The 21066-nt window shown below is 38.7% G+C and overlaps 1 protein-coding gene across 4 annotated transcripts in view; it reads right to left on the bottom strand.

The window, feature by feature from the left end:
* Window positions 1–21066, bottom strand: part of LOC127445817 (dedicator of cytokinesis protein 9-like) — a 150196-nt gene that overhangs the window by 64399 nt on the left and 64731 nt on the right. For all 4 annotated transcript variants that reach the window (XM_051706206.1, XM_051706208.1, XM_051706210.1 and 1 more), the window contains 2 exons: window positions 7749–7865; window positions 4844–4933 (listed from right to left, as the gene is read on the bottom strand). In XM_051706206.1, coding sequence (XP_051562166.1) covers window positions 4844–4933; window positions 7749–7865 — 207 coding nt within the window. The remainder of the gene's footprint in view (window positions 1–4843; window positions 4934–7748; window positions 7866–21066) is intronic.

The raw sequence follows: 21066 nt of genomic DNA, 5'->3' as shown, positions 1-21066 counted from the left end.
TTTGGTTCACTAGGCTACACAATCATGGGGAAGACTGCTGATCTGACAGTTGTCCAGAAGACAATCATTGACACCCTTCACAAGGAGGGTAAGCCACAAACATTCATTGCCAAAGAAGCTGGCTGTTCACAGAGTGCTGTATCCAAGCATGTTAACAGAAAGTTGAGTGGAAGGAAAAAGTGTGGAAGAAAAAGATGCACAACCAACCGAGAGAACCGCAGCCTTATGAGGATTGTCAAGCAAAATCGATTCAAGAATTTGGGTGAACTTCACAAGGAATGGACTGACACACAGACGTGTCAAGGAATTTGGAAACAGTTGTCGTATTCCTCTTGTTAAGCCACTCCTGAACCACAGACAACGTCAGAGGCGTCTTACCTGGGCTAAGGAGAAGAACTGGACTGTTGCCCAGTGGTCCAAAGTCCTCTTTTCAGATGAGAGCAAGTTTTGTATTTCATTTGTAAACCAAGGTCCTAGAGTCTGGAGGAAGGGTGGAGAAGCTCATAGCCCAAGTTGCTTGAAGTCCAGTGTTAAGTTTCCACAGTCTGTGATGATTTGGGGTGCAATGTCATCTGCTGGTGTTGGTCCATTGTGTTTTTTGAAAACCAAAGTCACTGCACCCATTTACCAAGAAATTTTGGAGCACTTCATGCTTCCTTCTGCTGACCAGCTTTTTAAAGATGCTGATTTCATTTCCCAGCAGGATTTGGCACCTGCCCACACTGCCAAAAGCACCAAAAGTTGGTTAAATGACCATGGTGTTGGTGTGCTTGACTGGCCAGCAAACTCACCAGACCTGAACCCCATAGAGAATCTATGGGGTATTGTCAAGAGGAAAATGAGAAACAAGAGACCAAAAAATGCAGATGAGCTGAAGGCCACTGTCAAAGAAACCTGGGCTTCCATACCACCTCAGCAGTGCCACAAACTGATCACCTCCATGCCACGCCGAATTGAGGCAGTAATTAAAGCAAAAGGAGCCCCTACCAAGTATTGAGTACATATACAGTAAATGAACATACTTTCCAGAAGGCCAACAATTCACTAAAAATGTTTTTTTTATTGGTCTTATGATGTATTCTAATTTTTTGAGATAGTGAAGTGGTGGGTTTTTGTTAAATGTGAGCCAAAATCATCACAATTAAAAGAACCAAAGACTTAAACTACTTCAGTCTGTGTGCACTGAATTTAATACATGAGTTTCACAATTTGAGTTGAATTACTGAAATAAATGAACTTTTCCACGACATTCTAATTTATTGAGATGCACTTGTACATGTGTACATTTTTCGTTTTTTATTTTTAATAAATTTGCAAAGATTTCAAACAAACTTCTTTCACATTGTCATTATGGGGTATTGTTTGTAGAATTTTGAGGAAAATAATGAATTTAATCAATTTTGGAATAAGTCTGTAACATAACAAAATGTGGAAAAAGTGAAGCGCTGTGAATACTTTCCGGATGCACTGTATCCGCTGGGCATTACATTAAAGCAGATTCAATTATGTTTGCTTTGTTGGCAAGACAAGCATTCAGTCCTCAGCAGTTCTTTAAGGGATAAGAAGAAACTAAAAGACTCAAAAATTCAAGACACCTTCTTGCTCTTACTTTAAATCCAATTAACAGAGAGATACAGTAGATAGTGTTTTTCTTTTTTTCCCCACAGTGAAATAGATAAACTATATAAATAGGCACACTGTAAATAAAAATCAGCTAATTAATCCATAATAAAAAAATGAGTTGTCAAAATATGGCTTCCCTCCTTCAGTCTGTTTGAACTTTTTACCCTTTTGCTGTACACCTGTCAAAATCTGTAAGTCCGATTTCTTGGAACGGTAATAGCACAAACATTTTTAACAATCTGAACATTGTTAAAAGGACAGATATTTATGTCTGTGGCACAAATGGTGTGGAAAGAGTCTTATGAACTTTAATACTTGAGGTTAGGGGTTTGTTCAAATCAATAACCAATAGCATGGTTGCTTTAGGAAGCACCACTAAGGTAGTAATTAAGCATTTAAAAAGAAAAACAACTAAACCACCAACACTGAGGACTTATGACATGACAAAACAAAACTGATTAAAAAAGTATTTGGCTATGTTGTTTGCTTTTCTGTGTGGATCAGGCCTAATTACAACTCTTACAAAACACAGTGACATTGGCTCTGGAGTCAAACCTCGAAAATTGTTTACTCAGTATTTCATTTGAACCTTTTTTTTATCTTAGCAATGTTGTTTGCAAGAGCTTGATTTCAAGTTTTAGCAGAACAATGCTTGAATGCCTTCAGATGCTTGTTGCTTTAGAGTGTACTGTGGACAGTGGACCAGTGGACTCGTCTTGACTAACAGTCCAGGCAGATGTTTTGATTTGTGAAAAGCTGGAAAACTGCCAAGCTCTGGCCCAGCTGCCCTTGATGAAGTCATTGAGCTCTTTAGCAAGAGGAAATATCATTTTACACTCTCTGCCGATGACACCCATTGCCTGTGACATATAGTGTATCAACACAACCCAACACTGACCCATACCTCACACGAACATGCTGCTGATCCTTACACAAATGGGTACATATTAGTGTTGTCAGTCAATTAAATTTTTTAATCACGGTTAATCGCATAATTGTTTTGCAATTAATCGTGATTAATCGCAGATTTTTGAAAGGGCTGAAATTTGACACTATACATCTTTTCTTGTCAAAATGTATTTATTTCCATCTTAGGAAGAAAATAAAACAATATGTAGCAATATAATGCTTTATTAATATTTTCCAAACAAAGCCTTCCACAGTATAAACATAGAAATGCACTAAAATAGCACCAATTCAAGTCACATCAAATGTTTCCCAAAGTCTAAGAGGGAATTTGACTAATTGAAAGAACTAGTCCCCACCTAGGTTGCATATTCATTGCAATGGGCATTAAATCTCACCATCCACACTATTAATCTGTCAGTAGACTGTGGCTATCCGCTTTCCTACAGCAATCGTGAAGCTGCATTCATGATTCTTGTCAGGGCGGCAACACCAGTGTCGAGCGCCGCTTTGAACTCACCATGCACCTTACATGATCTGGGCTTGATTTGTACATCAAATAGAGCTAAGAGCTCATTTCTCCATCATTTTATCACTGACAGAGAAGTGCTGTGAGACACATAGGAAAGAGCGTAACGGTCAACTGTAGCGTGTTAAGACAGTTCCGCTCATAGAATGTCTATGGGACTGTCGCGTATGCTATGCTTGTAGGCTCTCCTTGGTAGAAGGGCTCTGGTGCTGTGGCGTATGCGTCAGTTTAATGACTCCGGGCGGACAAATTACAAAGGTTCCACCCTTCACACCAGTGTTTATGCTGTATTAACGATAAATGCGTTAATCACGATTAAGAAAAATTAACGTGTTAAACGTTTTAAATTAATCACATGCATTAACGTGTTAATTCTGACAGCTCTAGTACATATACAAAGCACAATTATTGAAGGAGTACCATATATTAGCTTAAGGAACTTCTCTGAATTCTGTTCTCACCTGTTCCACCACCATTCCTTTCTATCAAGGGATGTACATACAACACAAGCTTGTTTTAAACTAGGGTTGATCATGGATAGTCAACATTCGGTTAACCGTTTGATGCACGACTATTCAAATACCAAACTCACTATTTGGTTATTCTACACAGGCACTAGAGTTCTTCAACCCAACCCAAACTCAATGAGTTTCGACCAACTGACAGGTTTTCCGGTTCCGGAGTTTGGGTCCGTTTGTCAAGTAAAGGGTGAAACACGCTGGATGGACGTCTTTGACTGTTGCGCTGAATCTCACTGCATCACGAACAAGATTGCCACATTTTTAGACACCAAGTAAAGTTAAAAAGAACTTTAATTTTAATAAACGCATCTCGAAACACCTGCGTTGTGTTTTATTTGTTGTGCTGCGTTGTGATGAAGTTCAGGTTGCAAAGAGGAATTAATGTGATTGTTACACCATTAAACATGATTCCAGGTTGTTTTTCACAGAGCAAAGTTTCAGTGCTTGATAAACGGTAAGACAGTTTTTTTTTTTTTTCGTTTTGTTCTGGTGTGCATATTTACGTACAATAATTCCAAGTTCAATACCATCTGATTTGATACCATTTAGCTTTGCTGCCTTACGGAAATGTGAACCTGCTTGGGCAGAGCACATATACAGTCAGTGACAGTTTGATTATTTTTGTTTGGCTTTTGTTTGACTGAGATGTTATCATTTGAAGATCTAGGTATTGCACTATTTAGGCTCATATCTCACCCTACACTTTATTTACTGCTATTTTGAGTAGTGTTTGAGAAAATGTATTTGTAATAAACGTTCTTTATTCCCGCATCCCAACTCCTGACGAAAAACCAATTAACTGTTTGTGAAACTTCATGGTTAACCAAATGTTTAAAAATGGTAGCTGTGCACATCTCTATTTTTAACTGGTATACAGTGTGAGAACTGATGAATTTTTTTTTTAAACTTCAAAAAGCACATAAAGAGAGCATAAAAGTAATCCATATGACTCCATGTCTTCTGAAGCGATCTAGGTGAGAACAGACCAAATTGTAAATCCTTTTTCACTTTTTTAGGTGGACTATTCCTTTAAGGAAGCCCATTTTCGCGGCCCCTTTATTTGGTTCCTTAAAAGTGCAAAACATACTGTACATTCGAGATTCAAACAAAAGTCTTTTCACCTGTAGTGCATAAATCCTATAACTCTCCCATGGCCCCCATTGGCCCAGTCTATAATGCATCCTTGCTGATCAATAAGACTCTGTTTGTTTCCTATACTTGGACCTCTGATCTATGGCTGAATTTGGTAATAGTGAGCTCTTACCTCCTGGACGAGCAAGCTGCTGGCTCTCTTTTCTGCCCCAACTGGTACTGAAGAGTACCGAGTTCTGCCTTGACGCTTTAAAATGGAGATCTACAGAGATGCATGTAGATATATTTCAGAAATCAGACATAAATCAGCATTCGAAAATGTAGAACGAAAGATAAAAGTTTGTGCATAGTAATAAGACAAAACTCACAGTGAATTGTGCCCACTGATAGCGTCATTTAATTACACACCTGTTAGCATTGTTTTAGCACCAGATTCACTAACAGAATTATGCAAATAAGGAAACAACACAAGCAACAGTTCTGATCGCAATTTGACACTGCAGTTTCAAATCTTGCAGACAGGTTCTGAGTTCTAGGTTGTAAATGATCCAACAAACTTACACAATCTGGCATTCTTGACCAGGCGTGTACAGCGTCCACCACTGTGATCCAGGCACCTGATTATGCACACAGCATAATAGTGCGCACCTGAAAATGTACACGAATACGCTGCACATCAGGATATATGGTCCTGCTCGACCCGCTCGATCTGCACACTGCACAGCTACCTATCAGCTGGCTACCGTGACACCTGTTTATAAAGCACTTCTTTTTCATTTGATGAATGATGGCTGCCATGACTGCTAGAAAATATACACAAACATCCCTTTTACTGCCTGCTTTATGCATCTGGTAATAGTGCAACATTAATTGTACCAGGCAACTAATGCCAAGTTTTTTTTTAACAAGGCACAACCTACAATATAATGAGCCTAAATTACAGAAAGTAGGCATGTTTGCACTGAAAAGACTGACAATTACTTAATTTAAATAGTCAGTAGTGCTATTTCAGCACATACATGGCCTGGTGAAGATGGATTGTGGGTGGTTAATGAATAAGAAGTAGCTTTTGCACTGAAATATCGTGCACAAAAGTGCCACAACTGTTTCGTGAACTTGTCCTCGGTGTAAATGGCAATTCCTGTAGAAATAAAACTAATCATGCTGGATTACAAGCAAAGCTGTGGTTTTCATTGTGATTTTACCTTCAAATGGATTAAAAAGAGGATTGCGTTAATGTGGACATGGACTCATGTACAATAACTGTCATGTAGGGGTTAAATGGTCATGTGTCTGGCTTTATCATTACATTGGAGGCTCAGATGTGCCTTTCTAGGGCACGTTGTCTCAGTAAACGAAAGCAAGTCTGCATCCATACTCCAGCACACACATGAATTTGAGACCAACATGAAAGTGAAGCTAAATTACTCATCGCTGTACAGCCCTGTTTTACATGAGGCTTTGTACTCATTACAGCCAGTGAGAACTGCGCTATTGGCATCTCTAATACTCACTGTAAAAACTTAAATAAGCAAAATATGCTTTCAAAATATTGTCTGGCAACTCAGAACTAACCAGTGAGATGTTATGCTCTGATGTCAGTTTAAAAGCCTCAACTAGACTGGGCTTGACTTCACACACTGATTAAGTGTAGTATGATCGTGTGTGTGTGAGGGCATATATATGCCATTTTACCATTTATATGCCATTTTACTTAATTTAAGTGTTGGCATAGTCACTGTTTTGGCTTTGTTGGGCAGTATGGTGTGGCATCATTTAGATAAGTAGGTAAACAAGTATGTGTGTGTAACAGAAGGCACTTAATGTGGATAACTAGTTCACTGAACAATTAAGTGTACAGAGACCCTGAAGATCATGCTTTGGTAAATCAAAATAATAAGATACTAAGTCATAATTTTGAGATGCAAAATCCTAATTATGAGATACTAAATCTTAATTATAAGATTACTTTTGATCTCATAATTCAGATTTTTTATCACATAATTATGACTTTGTATCATAAACATGACTTTTTTTCTCATAATTTTGAATTTTTATCTCATAATTATGACAATGTATCTCATAATTTTGATTTACCAAAGAACATGGGCTTCCATTGGTACATTTACACATTTACAATTAGATTTAAGATTTAAAATTTAACTATGTTGGTGATGTTTTTAGCTAACTGGACAGTTGATTTTTATGTTTTGGTCCCCTATAAACTAAGGTCCATACCATAATATCTCTGATACACACCCATTTGTAAAAGGAAAACAAGTAGATGACTCAATTCAGAGAAGCAGAGCTCAAGAGATCCCATGAGAGAATGTGGCTGGAATATATTTTGAGGATTGTGTAATGGTTGTGATGAAAAAGCCAGCCCTCATTAAGACAAAAAGTGAAAAGACATCTTACTAATGTGCTGAGGGAGATGTGTGTGTTTTTGTGTATCAAAGACAAACAACTAGGCAGGTTCCTCATCACTTAGCTCTCATGCTCTTCATTCTGAAAAATTAAATTTCAAAGCAAGCAGGCATGTACAAAAATACTGACAGAAATTAAATTGGGGCAATCCCCAAACATTTGTGGCACATTTACGAGCAGTATTTCAGTGCAAAAAGGGATGTTTGTGTGGTTCTATTGATTATGGCTGCAGTAATTTCTGCATTTTAAAGAGCCTGGATGCCTGGATCGTAGCGGTGAAGTGATGCTGTACAGTCCCAGTATGTGTATGTAGTATAGATTGTGGTAGTCTGCTGCTTCCTCCACAACCTAGCACTCAGAACTGACCCACAAGATTAGGAATTGCGCTATATGCAAGTTGTGTCCAGCACAACATTTTTGGGCATGTTTGTGCTATTACCTAATTGCATAATTCATTTACTGAATTGGGTGCTAAAACGCAGACAGCACATGCAGACACCATGTGCAAATAAACGTAGCTATTCCCCTGTTCCTCTAGCGGGGAAGAATAGGTAATGGATGGAAGTATGATGAAAGAATGGAATACAGAGGGAAGAATTGATGTTCTGGAAGATGGATGGACAGATGGATAGACAAATAGAAGATCTGACCTGGAAGTCATCAATAGGGAACTGCAGCATATCTCTGAGGACATCACTGAGTATCTGTGTCTTCCTCTGGACATGGACACTCTCATAGTCCAATGGCTCGATCACCTTCGGTTTAACCTGGAGACAAACACACACACATTTACAGAGGCACACTAGATGAACAGCACAAATATTGCCCCAAAAGAAGTTCAAATGAACTCAGCCATGAATTATTTTTAATGACAGTTTGAGGTTTGTCATAATGTTATAACAATTGCGTTTATCAACCGCAGATCTTCACACCAACCTGGTTACCAAAAACAGTCAGCTTAATTCAGTCAGGATATTAAAGGAATCATGTACATATTTTTAACATTCAAATTATTTTTCCTGATATACACTAACAATGTTAGTCAAGGGGCCTCATTCATTAAGTTGAGCAGAACAAATTACTGGTAAATTGTTTGTAATGATAAGGAATTTCAACCCGATCTCATTAAAATTCGTACAGATTTCACAAGTTTGTATGATTTCACACGATATTTTTTGTATGAATTCATACAATTTCATCACGTGCAAATGCCCAAATGTGTAATGCGGAAGTGAGCGCGAGTTCCGCACGAGGTGTCAAGGACATGCTTATTAATATTATGCCCTTACCCAAACCCCTTATCTAAACCTAACCGATCAGTAGAGTGTGTAAACATGATAGTAAGCCGCCGTGTGTGACAGAAGCAAGTAATTGTCGCGTATTAGATGGAAACAATGTCCAGCGACGTCACTGGCTGTAGTGAAACTCGTACGAATTCATACGAGTGCAGTCGTATGATATCATAAGAATTAGCCAAATTTACAAAAGTTGTACGAATCCTTACGATTTCACTGTGAGAGTGTGATGGGAATTTTCATAAGAAGGGTTTTACAAACAATTTACACAGAAATTCATTCTGCCTATGTTTCACAAATGAAAAAAACAAGTGGGAGTTTGACTAATTAAAAGAACTAGTCCCCACCTAGGTTGCATATTCATTGCAAAATGACATTAAATCTCTTACATTCTCATCCTCCACAATATTAATCAGCTGGCAGACTATGGCTATCCTATCCACTTTGTTACAGCAATTGTGAAGCCGTGTTCATGATTCACATCAGGGCATCAATGCAAGCATCAAGCGCTGCTCTGAACTCCACATCAAGTCAAGTCATTTTTATTTGTATAGGTCTTTTCACAACACACATGTTTCAAAGCAGCTTTACAGAAAATCATGTTTTAACAGAAAATGAAACTGTAATATCTATAAAGTCTTAGAGTCATCATTGTGTAGTTTGATTAAATATGATTGTAATTGTGTATAAAAATAAGTAATTAAATAGCTACATAATAATTGTATTTAGAACCACAGTGAGCAAGCCGAAGCCGACTGTGGCAAGGAACACAAAACTCCAAAAGGTGTTGGTTAATGGAGAAAAATAACCTTGGGAGAAACCAGGCTCACTGTGGGTGCCAGTTCCCCTCTGGCTAAACAGCTTGAATATAATGCCAATATTAGTTTTTTTGTGTAGTGCAAGTCATGGTTTAAAAGTTTGTAAAATAAGTAAGCATTAAGGGCCAGTGTTTAAACTATGATTTTGTATGAACTTTAATATTAATGACAAATGTCTTTGACGTCCATCCTGGATTATCTGCAGACATTCACATAGATGCATTGTCCTTTGTTAGTTGGCTGATGAAGGCTTTTGCTGGCAATTAATTGATAGTCTTGTATTCCATTTCAAGAGTGTAGTCCATCTATAAACAAAGGTGAAGCATGCAGAGATCAATGAGGTGCATCGTAGTTCAACTGGCAGGTCATTTCGGTGAGGTTCGGTGGGGTCCATCCTAAGTCCAAGGTTCAGGCAGTGGCATATGAAGTATCTGATGTCTTACAGTGGAGTTGGCATCAGTTCATCCTCTGAAGTCCATCGTAAAAGACCGAAGTGATGTCTGGCTAGCACCGGCTGAAGTTTGTCGTCATCAATCAGTGACACGTAGCAGTGGAGTCTGACACTAAGCAAGAACGGAGCTGGATCTGGCCAGCTCTGGTAACCTCGGGAAACAAATAGAATAATATTAGCGTAGATGTCATTCAATTTAGGGCAGAGTTATAGATTATGAGAAATGTTTCTGAGAAATATTTCTGGTTCTGGCAGACCTAATTAAAACAGCCTAATTGTGAGTTGATGGATAAATTAGGTGTATGCCAGGTTAAACAGATGAGTCTATAGTGTAGACTTAAACTGAGTGAGTGTGTCTGCATCCCGAACAGTGTTAGGGAGACTATTTCATAGTTTTGGAGCCAAATAGGAAAAGGATCTACCTCCTTTTGTGGATTTTGATATTCTAGGAACTATTAACAGGCCAGAATTTTGTGATCATAATGAACGTGATGGAATATAGCATGGTAGAAGGTCACTTAAGTACTGTGGAGCTAGACAATTCAAAGCTTTGTATGTAGTTAACAGATTTTTAAAATGAATATGAAATTTAACAGGTAGCCAATGTAACGATGATAAAATTGGGCTAATATGATAATATTTCTTGGTTCTAGTCAGCACTCTGGCAGCTGCATTTTGAACCAATTGAAGTTTATTTATTGAACTTGCAGTACATCCTCCCAGTAATGCATTACAATAATGCAGTCTTGAGGTCATGAAGAATGCTGTTCTACAAACATTGGAAATGTGATTTTCAAAGAACAAATTGGAATCAAATATAACACAGAAGTTCTTTGCTGTAGAAGATGACGTAACAGTACATCCATTGAGAGTCAAATTATATTTTAGTGGCTTATTTTTAGAGGTTTTTGGTCCAATAATTAGTACCTCTGTTTTGTCGGAATTGAGAATTGAGTGTCATTTTCATTATCTACGTATGTGAATGTTGAAGTCACCAACAATTAAAGCTCTGTCTACAGTAACTACTAGATCTGATAGAAAATGTGGAAATTCACGAAGGAAATCAGAATACCGCATGGGTGATCTATATACTGTAGAAAGGGCAAAAGACGACAGATATTTTTTATTTATATCTGACGATGTCACATTAAGCCTTATTAGTTCAAAATACTTATAAAACGTATATCCTGTCCTCTGAGTCACTGACGTGCACAGAACGGTGGGGGGAGATACAGGGGTGCAAGCCTGCCCCTTTCTTTCACAAATCTAAAGCTGCCCTTCACAAATGTAAAGGTGCCCTTTTAAGCGGAGGTGCCTTTAAGAGTGGAGAGGTGCCTTTAAGAGCACAGAGATTTAAGCAGAGGTGTCTTTACTACAGCACAACACACGCACACCCCCACCCCCACCCACCAGTACCTCTGTTTTGTCGGAATTGAGTAGAAGGAAATTTCTGGTCATCCAATCTTTGTTTTCATTAATACACTCTGCTAATTTGGAGAATTTTGACATTTTGTCGGGGTTAGAAGAAATATAAAGTTGGGTATCGTTGGCATAAAGTGGAAACTTATTCCATTATTCCTGATATACAGTACTGTGCAAAACTCTTAGGCACATAAGATGTTTCACAAAAACATTTGTCTTAGGATGGTTATTTATATCTGCTACTTTAGTGTGTCAACAGGAAATATACATTTTATACTCCCAAACATTCCTTTTGCAAATAGAATAGAACAGAATAGAATAACAGGGAGCCCTGCAACAGATGGCATGGCCCTCAGAGAGCCCCCCACTGAACATTGCGTCAGTCTGGAATTATACAAAGAGACAGAGGTAATTGAGACAGCCTAAATAAATAAAAGAACTGTGGTGAATTCTCCAAGAAGCTTGGAACATCCTATCTGCCAACAACCAAGAAAAACTGTGTCCAGGTGTAAGTAGGAGAATTGGTGCTGTTTTGAAAGCAAACGTGTTCGCACCAAATATTGATTTAGCTCTTTTTCTGTTTACTGGAATTTGTATGATGTTAATTGATTAATGAAAACTATTTATGTCATTATTTTTTTAAGAAATACTCACTTTGAATGTTTTTCACAAGTGCCTAAAACTTTTGCACAGTACTGTATAGGGAGAAAAGCAGAGGCCCTAAAACTGATCCCTGCGGCACTCCATACATAACATTTGTTTGATTTGACAGTTCCTCGTTTACACATACAAAGTGGTAGCGGTCTGATAAATAGGACCTGAACCATGCTAATGCAAGTCCACTAATGCCAACATAATTCTTCAGCCTATTCAAGAGAATGTTGTGTTCTATGGTGTCTAAGGCAGCACTAAGATCTAAAAGCACTAGAAGAGAAATGCAGCCACGATCAGATGATAAGAGCAAGTTATTTGTAACTCTGATAAGTGCAGTCTCTGTACTGTGATGGGGCCTAAATCCTGACTGAAATTGTTCATATATACCATTTCTCTGTAGAAATGAACATAGTTGGGAGGACACTACCTTTTCTAGTATTTTCAACATAAATGGGAGATTTGAAATCGGTCTATAATTAGTCAATTCGCCAGAATCATGCTGTGGCTTCTTAATAAGCGGTTTGATAACTGCCATTTTTTTTCTCCCCTTTTTCTCCCCAATTTGGAATGCCCAATTCCCAATGTGCTATAAGTCCCCATGGTGGCGTAGTGACACGCCTCAATCCAGGTGGCAGAGAACTAATCTCAGTTGCCGCCTTGTCTGAGACCATCAATCCACGCATCTTATCACGTGGCTTGTTGAGCGCATTACTGCAGAGATATTGCATGTGTGGAGGCTTCACACTATTCTCTGCAGCATCCACGCACAACTCCGAGAGCGAACCACATTATAGCGACCACGAGGAGGTTACCCCATGTGACTCAACCCTCCCTAGCAACTGGGCCAATTTGGTTGCTTAGGAGACCTGGCTGGAGTCACTCAGCATGCCCTGAGATTTGAACTCACGACTCCAGGGGTGGTAGTCAGCGTCTTTACTCGCTGAGCTACCCAGGCCCCTGATAACTGCCATTTTAAAGTTTCTTGGGACATGTCTTAAGGATAGCGAGGGGTTAATAATATTAAGAATAGGTTCTGAGATTACAGGGAATACCTCTTTTAAGAGCTTAATTGGTATTGGATCTAAAATACATGTTGTGGATTTTGATTTTTTTTATAAATTTTGTTAGCTCTTCATGACCTATGACAGTGAAGGATAGAAGTTGCTCATGAGGAAAATTATGAGACACTGTTTTCTGAGGTGCTGTGACATTTGATTGCATAATTCCAATTTTATTTCTGATGATTTCTATTTTATCAGTAAAGAAATTCATGAAGTCATTACTATTGTTCTGTGATGGAATATCTTGTTCAGTCGAGGCTTTTTTCCTAAACAATTTACCCACAGTACTGAATAAACATCTAGGATTGTTGTGGTTATTTTCTATGAATTTAAATTAAATTTAAATGAATAAAATATGCTGACCTGGCAGCTTTTAGTGCCTGTCTGTAGCTACAGACACTATCCTTCCATGCACTGTGAAATACCTCTAATTTGGTATTCTTCCACTTGCGCTCCATTTTCCGAGCTGCTCTCTTGACAGCATGAGTGTGATCATTGTACCATGGTACGGGGCTTTTTTCTTAAATTTTCTTTAATCAAAGGGGGGGCGACATTATCAAGAGTGCTAAAGAAGACTGTATTTATATTTTCTGTTATTACATCAAGTTCTTCTAGGCTTTTTGGCTTACTGAGTATGTGAGACAATTCTGGAAGATAATTAGTGAAGCTATCTTTACTGGTCGAAAGAATAGTTCTACCTGAACGATAGTATGGTGTAGATTGAGTGACATTAGCTGATCGCAGCAAACAAGAGACAAGGTAATGATCTGAGATGTGGTAGAATAGTATCAACATCAACTTAATATGTTAGAATTAATTCTAGCGTATGATTATGGCGATGAGTTGGTCCTGTCACATTTTGTCTGACTCCAAGAGAGTTGAGAATATTGATAAATGCTAATTCCAATGTGTCATTTTCATTATCTACGTATGTGAATGTTGAAGTCACCAACAATTAAAGCTCTGTCTACAGAAACTACTAGATCTGATAGAAAATGTGGAAATTCACGAAGGAAATCAGAATACCGCATGGGTGATCTATATACTGTAGAAAGGGCAAAAGACGACAGATATTTTTTATTTATATCTGACGATGTCACATTAAGCCTTATTAGTTCAAAATACTTATAAAACGTATATCCTGTCCTCTGAGTCACTGACGTGCACAGAACGGTGGGGGGGAGATACAGGGGTGCAAGCCTGCCCCTTTCTTTCACAAATCTAAAGCTGCCCTTCACAAATGTAAAGGTGCCCTTTTAAGCGGAGGTGCCTTTAAGAGTGCAGAGGTGCCTTTAAGAGCACAGAGATTTAAGCAGAGGTGTCTTTACTACAGCACAACACACGCACACCCCCACCCCCACCCACCCCCACTCAACAACTATTGCCACACCCCAACCCGTATGTGTTTGGTAGTTCGGGGAACAGACACAGTCTCTATGTGTTGTAGTTTATGTGACCTATGTGACGTCTCAAGGCAGCTTGCAGATGTTTGGATTAACCCGTTTGTCTACTTCCTGACCTGGGCCCCACTTAGTCAAACACTATCACTATTAACACTATGAGCCAAATTACTAGAGAGGAGAGTGGCACCTTCCCTGGACAGATGGAGTCCGTCTCTCTTTAGCAGGTTAGGTCTACCCCAAAAACTCTTCCAATTGTCTATAAATCCTATGCTATTCTCTGGACACCACTCAGACTTCCAGCCATTCAGTGACACTAATCTACTGTAAACCTTGTCACCACGATGAGCAGGAAGGGTGCCAGAGCATATTACTGTGTCTGACATCATTTTTGCAAGTTCACACACCTCTTTAACATTATCTTTAGTGATCTCCAACTGGCGAAGCCGCACATCGTTAGTGCCGACATGAATAACAATTATAGAAAATCTATGTTTAGCATTAACCAGCACTTGTAAATTTGATCTGATGTGAGACGCCTGAGCCCCTGAAATGCATTTAACAATAGTGGCTGGAGTCTCTATTTCCACGTTCCTTACTATAGAATCACCTATTACTAATGCTCTTTCAACATGATTCTCAGTGGGTGCATCACTGAGTGGGGAGAATCGATTGGAATCCCTAACAGGAACGGGTGAGGGGTGTCGCTTTGCTGAGCGAGTATGCTGCCGAGACATCACCCAAATGTGGGGGGCTCTACAGCCGGAACCAAAGTGTGTGTGTTGCGGCTTTTCTTTATCATTGACCTCCACTAGCTTTCGAATGCGTGTCTCTAACTCATTAACCTTCTCCGTCAGCCTGACTAATTCCTTACATTTATCAAATGTAAATCCCTCACTGCTGACGGAAGAAGCTATAGTAAACATGTGGCATGCAATGCAGGAAGAAATAACATGAGCGGATGCCATGACTTACTGCAATTGTTTGTTGTTGTTATGGTTGTTCTTCAGCGGCGAGGGTTTGAGATCGATGTGGTTCGATGTGGTTCCTGATCAGCAGATGTTTGAAATTGATGTAATAATCCATGTAAAACACAGAGGAGAAAACAAATGCACACAGTCGAGATGCAAGATATAGACGGGGAAAAAAGAGAGAAATGGGTGCACGTGGTAAAATACACACAGTTGAAACAGTAGAAAAGCGGAAAAAAACCGAAGCACGTGGTAAAATGGCAAAGGATAAAAAAATGAACGTATAAGAATAAGTCATGCTAAGCAGGCTAGCAAGCTACAAACACAGACTCGTGCAGCGTGCTGACAACAACAGGAACAGGACTTGAACCTGAACAGGAAGTGAACACAGAACACATGAAAAGCACTTGCAGACAAAAACGTTTTATTCTGCATTTTGATTATAGTTAAGACTTGGCATGCTTCTGAGATAATTAAAATGTGATTTAGGCTAAAAAGTACTTAATTTCTGTCACAAGTTCCATCTAGGATTGTTTTGTACTATACTGTTCTATTAAAAATACAATATATACTCTGATGAGAAAATGATGTTCAGTAAGATAAACATAAATATCTTTGTCTGAAGATAATCTGTTCTGTTTGTGAGTGAGTAACAGGGAGAAAAAGAGGTAGAAAAGAGAAAGCATAAGAGACTTGTGAATGAGTGTTGTGTTGAACTGTACCAGGCACAGTTCACACACACATCTTCCCTTTAGCCATCTTATGATTGGCTAAAGCCAACATCAACAGTCTGAATCACCCAATGAAGACTGAGGAACAGGTCTCTGTTACAGTGTCCATTGTGACTTCATAGCTTTACACGGACACACAGAGCAGAGTGGCAGAACTCTGCTTCAGGCACTAACTGGCTATTTGACGAATGGGATGGTGCCCACCGAGGAAAAATGCTTCCACACACACACACACACACACACACACACACACAGACACACACATACACACACAACTTTCATAAAGCTGTTTGCCACAGCCCTCTCTGAAATTTATTAAAGCAAAGAAAAATCCAACATGATCACACAGGAACTCGACATGTTGCTACTGAATGTTCCAGTACCCTGACATCGGCCACATTCTGCCAATTTACTGACAAGTGCCATCTCCCATCAGACATCTTTGCATCAATTCAGTTCTGTCTACCTTTTCCTGTGGTGCTACTGGAGCCTCAGAGACACTGGTTCTGGTCCATGGAAACCAGGAAGTAATTGCGTTCATGAAAACAATGATGAGGTTCAGTGCTGGGGTTTGGGTTAGGACCTATGTTAATTAAATATGCATTCCTGTTGAAAGTAACATCATTTACAACTAAAAACAGCTTATTTTACAACTCACTTTTGGCACCACTCTGAGGACATTTCAACCAGAAACTGGAGCGCACATATACCCATACGTTCAAAAACACTTCCAGCTTCATCCATTTGGGGCATTGCTTCAAATTTCAGTAAGCACAGACCGATTTCAGGTAAAGAACTTTCGAACTACTGTTGCTGAATTCACAGTGATATCAGTCTGGAAAATCAAACAAAAATTAAGCATAATATGCCTTTGATTTACAAGATGCTTGTGTAAAACAAAAACAAAAATTATTGGGTGAAAACACAGTGCGAATTGCGGTGGGTCTCGGGGAACCCTCAGGTTTCCCCCTGGAAAACAAATTTGTGCAATAATATTAAAAAAAATAGATTTATAGTAAAAAAGGACTTAAATATTGATCTGTTTCTTACCCAGACCCATCATATTGCTTTTGAAGATATGGATTTAACCACTGGAGTCTTATGGATTACTTTTATGCTGCTTTTATATGCTTTTTGGACCTTCTGATTTCTGGCCACCATTCAGTTGCACTAAAAGGACCAACACAGCTGAGATATTCTTCTAAAAATCTTCAATTTAAGTTCTGCTGAAGAAAGAAATTCATGCACATCTGGGATGGCATAAGGGTGAGTAAATGATGAGAGAAAAATCCTGTGGGATTAATCAATTGTGTGTGTGTGTGTGTGTGTGTGTGTGTGTGTGTGTGGAGAATTTCTTGGCTGTAGTCCACTTATCGTGTGTATGATGGGGACTCCCTGCTAAGGGAATGCCCTCTGAATGTACAGCGCTATGTAAATTCCATAGGTGTAGATTTAGGTAGGGATGGTAGGGACATGTCTAGGGTTGCCACATGTCTCATAAAATATGGGATCATCCCATATTTAGAGATGAAATGATGTGTCCCATATCGAATTAATATGGGACGTAATTTGTCCTGTATTTAAGCCGGTATGATGGCGAAAAGTTAATTTAAGTTTGATAATCGTTGGATATTCACCTACGGTGCATAATGGACCGTCAGAAAAGTCCACACATTGCACTAAAACGTTGCTGGGGTCATTCAACTGACTTATATTACACTGTGATATATCACATATATTACATTACAAAGGTTATAGTAGGTTCCCAGTTGATAGACTGTAGTACTACAGATTATATTTTCCCAGAAAGTCTAATTAAATAGATACAGTATTCAATTATAAATAATTTAATAAAAGAAATAAATAAATCACTTAAGTTCTATGAAATATTTCATAAAGTAATAGAATACTCTATCCGTTTAATTTATAATAATTAATAGACATACTGGGAAAATTGCTTCCCTGTAAGTCTCTCCCCATCTATCCCCACTGGGAGCCAATATATATATATATATATATATATATATATATATATATATATATATATATATATATATATATATATACTCAGTTTTTCACAATTCCTGACATTTAATCGTAGAAATCATTCCCTGTCTTAGGTCAGTTAAGATAACTACAATATTTTAAGGATGTGAAATGTCGGGAGTTGTGAATGGCGAGCTCTGTGCACTTTGCTAGCTTTTAATACTTTTTGTGTCATAAACTGGTGAGATTCGATACACCCTGTTCCATAACTGTTCTATGAAGACAATATGTCAAAGAATTCAAAATCCTTGGGCTCTGGAGACATTAAAAGACACTTATGTGCTCAAGCTGATACCCCAGACAGGGTCGCAGACCAGGGACTCAATTTGGATGGTGCAGCGGGAGAGACTCAGCGTCAACTATGTCGAGTATGTCGGCAATGCTGGCGAAGGTTGTTGCAGACTTGGAGGATCTTGCTGTAATACGTCGATCGATCACAGCCTTGGAGACGAAATTCTTTGAGTTGGTTGCAAGAAATGGGCACGTCGAAAAAACGGATTATCTGGAGTCATCGGAGAGGGATTTAGCTGCTAACTCGCTAGCGACCAAGATAGATTTGGAACGTGTTTGGGAAAGGTTATTTGGATATTTGGAGACTTTTGAACCCATCTGGTAGGGACTATACATTTTTTTCATCAGTCCATAAGATTTATTCTAGAATAGATTTATATATATATATATATATATATATATATGTGTCCCTCATTTCATCTGTTGTTGATTGCTCAATTGGAAACATCTTAGTCTCAGATCACGCCCTGTTGAGTTTAGAGGTGTTGCCACATATGGAGAAAAGAAATCATATAGTTGGCGCTTTAATGTATCCATATTGCAAAATCCTAATTTCCAACAAATGTTAAAGGCTGAAATCAATATTTATATGGAGAACAACTGGTCCTCAGTATCCTCTGTGGGCATGGCTTGGGAGGCGCTTAAGGCAGTTCTTAGGGGTCGGATAATACAGTATGCCTCATTCATAAAAAAAATCCAAAGCACGAGAACTCGTGGAGTTGGAAGGGAATATTAAAAATGCTGAGGCAGAGCTGAAGCGCTGAATGTTGTCTGATGGCCTCAGAGAATTGACCCGATTGAAATATAGATGTAATACTATTTTGTCATGGAAGGTGGAGTTTTGGTTATTCAGGGCAAGACAGTCATACTTTTGAGTCAGGGGACAAAGCAGGGAAGCTTCTGCCTAGATATATAAAGCAGAGAGAGTCTTTTTCTACCATTCCCTCAATGAAATCTGATGGTAGTAAATTTTTTACCTCAGCCATTGCCATTAATAATGCTTTTAAAGAATTCTATCTTGATCTTTATAGCTCCACGTTTTCATCTACTGATGAAGATATTAGAAACTTTGTGGAACCATTAGATCTCCCTAAAATGACAACTGAGCAAAAAAATTCTCTTGATTCTGAGATATCCTTGGAGGAGCTTGGCGAGGTAATTAAGGCCCTGCCTACAGGCAAGGCTCCGGGGCCAGATGGCTTTGCCGCTGAGTTTTTTAGATCTTATGCTACAGAACTGGCTCCAATTTTGTTAGAAGTTTATACAGAATCATTAAAGAATGGAAAGTTTCCGCCAACCATGACACAAGCCCGGATCAGTCTGATTCTTAAAAAAGACAAAGATCCAAGCGAGTGTAAGTTTTGGTCCAATTTCCCTGATCCAGCTAGACATTAAAATTTTGTCAAAATTTTTGCTAACCAATTAAGTGAAGTTATGACATCTCTTATACATATAAATCAGGTGGGGTTTATTCAGGGCCGCAGCTCTTCTGATAACATTAGGCATCTCATCAGTATTATGTGGTCAGTGGCAAATGATCAGACTCTGGTCGCGGCCATCTCACTTGATGCTGAAAAGGCGTTTGATATGGTAGAATGGGATTACCTTTTTAAGATTTTGGAAATATACGGGTTCGGGATACTTTTATTGGATGGATTAAGTTACTTTATAGACACCCGGTAGTGGCGGTACAAACAAACGGATTAATTTCAGGTTATTTTACTCTGGATAGGGGCACCCGTCTTGCCCTGGAACCATTAGCAGCCGTGATAAGAAGGGAAGATGATTTTCCAGGGGTGGTGGCAGGAGGTGTGTCGCATAAGCTTTTGTTTTACGCAGATGATATTTTATTATTCGTCTCCAACCCCACTAGATCTATGCCTTGCCTCCACAGAATTATTAATTCCTTTTTTAAGTTCTCAGGATATGGAGTCAATTGGTCTAAATCCAAAGCTTTGGCTCTGACAGCATACTGCCCAGTAACTGCTTTCCAGATGGGCGCCTTCCAGTGGCCCAAACAGGGCATTAAATATTTGGGATTTTTATTCCCAGCAAATTTGTGTGATTTAGTTAAGAGTTAATTTTGATCCCTTAATAAAAAATATTTTGAGTGATGTGGGCAGGTAGGGTACATTACATTTATCTATGATTGGTTAATGTTATTAAACTGAATTGTATTCCAAAATTTAACTACCTACTACAATCTCTCCCTGTAGATGTCCCCCTCTCTTATTTCAAGCAATTTGATAGCATAGCGAAGACCTTCATTTGGAATGGTAAGCATCCTAGATTACATTTTAATAAGTTATAATGGCCGATTGACAAAGGTGGGCTAGGCCTACCCAAGATTTTGTTTTATTATTATGCATTCGGTCTCAGACATTTGGCTTATTGGTCGCTTCCACCTGAGAGAGCCCCTCCCCGGTTTTGTATTGAACAGGAAGTTCTTGCCCCTATTTTTCCATTGCAAAGCCTTTCTATCAAATTAATCGGAGAAATTAAAGGAATAGTTCAACCAAATATGCTTATAATTTACTTACCCTCAGGCCATCCAAAATGTATCTGAGTTTCTTTCTTCATCAAAACAGAATTTAAGATTTTTAGGATTTAATTTCAGGCCTCCTCCTTTAAACAATGCAAGTGAATGTACTCCATTTTTTGATGGTCCAAAATGCATATTTAGGGTGCATAAAAATAATCCACACGATTCCAGTCGACAAATAAAGTTCTTCTGAACCCAAACGATTTATTATTTTTAGAAACAAAACAATACTTATACTTTTTAACTACAAATGTTCGCTTCCGTACATCTCTGTGACGCGCGCTCA

Source organism: Myxocyprinus asiaticus, chromosome 9, assembly GCF_019703515.2.
Source record: "Myxocyprinus asiaticus isolate MX2 ecotype Aquarium Trade chromosome 9, UBuf_Myxa_2, whole genome shotgun sequence".
NCBI classification, from domain to species: Eukaryota; Metazoa; Chordata; class Actinopteri; order Cypriniformes; family Catostomidae; genus Myxocyprinus; species Myxocyprinus asiaticus.
Note: the sequence above shows the minus strand (reverse complement) of the source record. Positions and strands in the feature narration are given on the sequence as shown.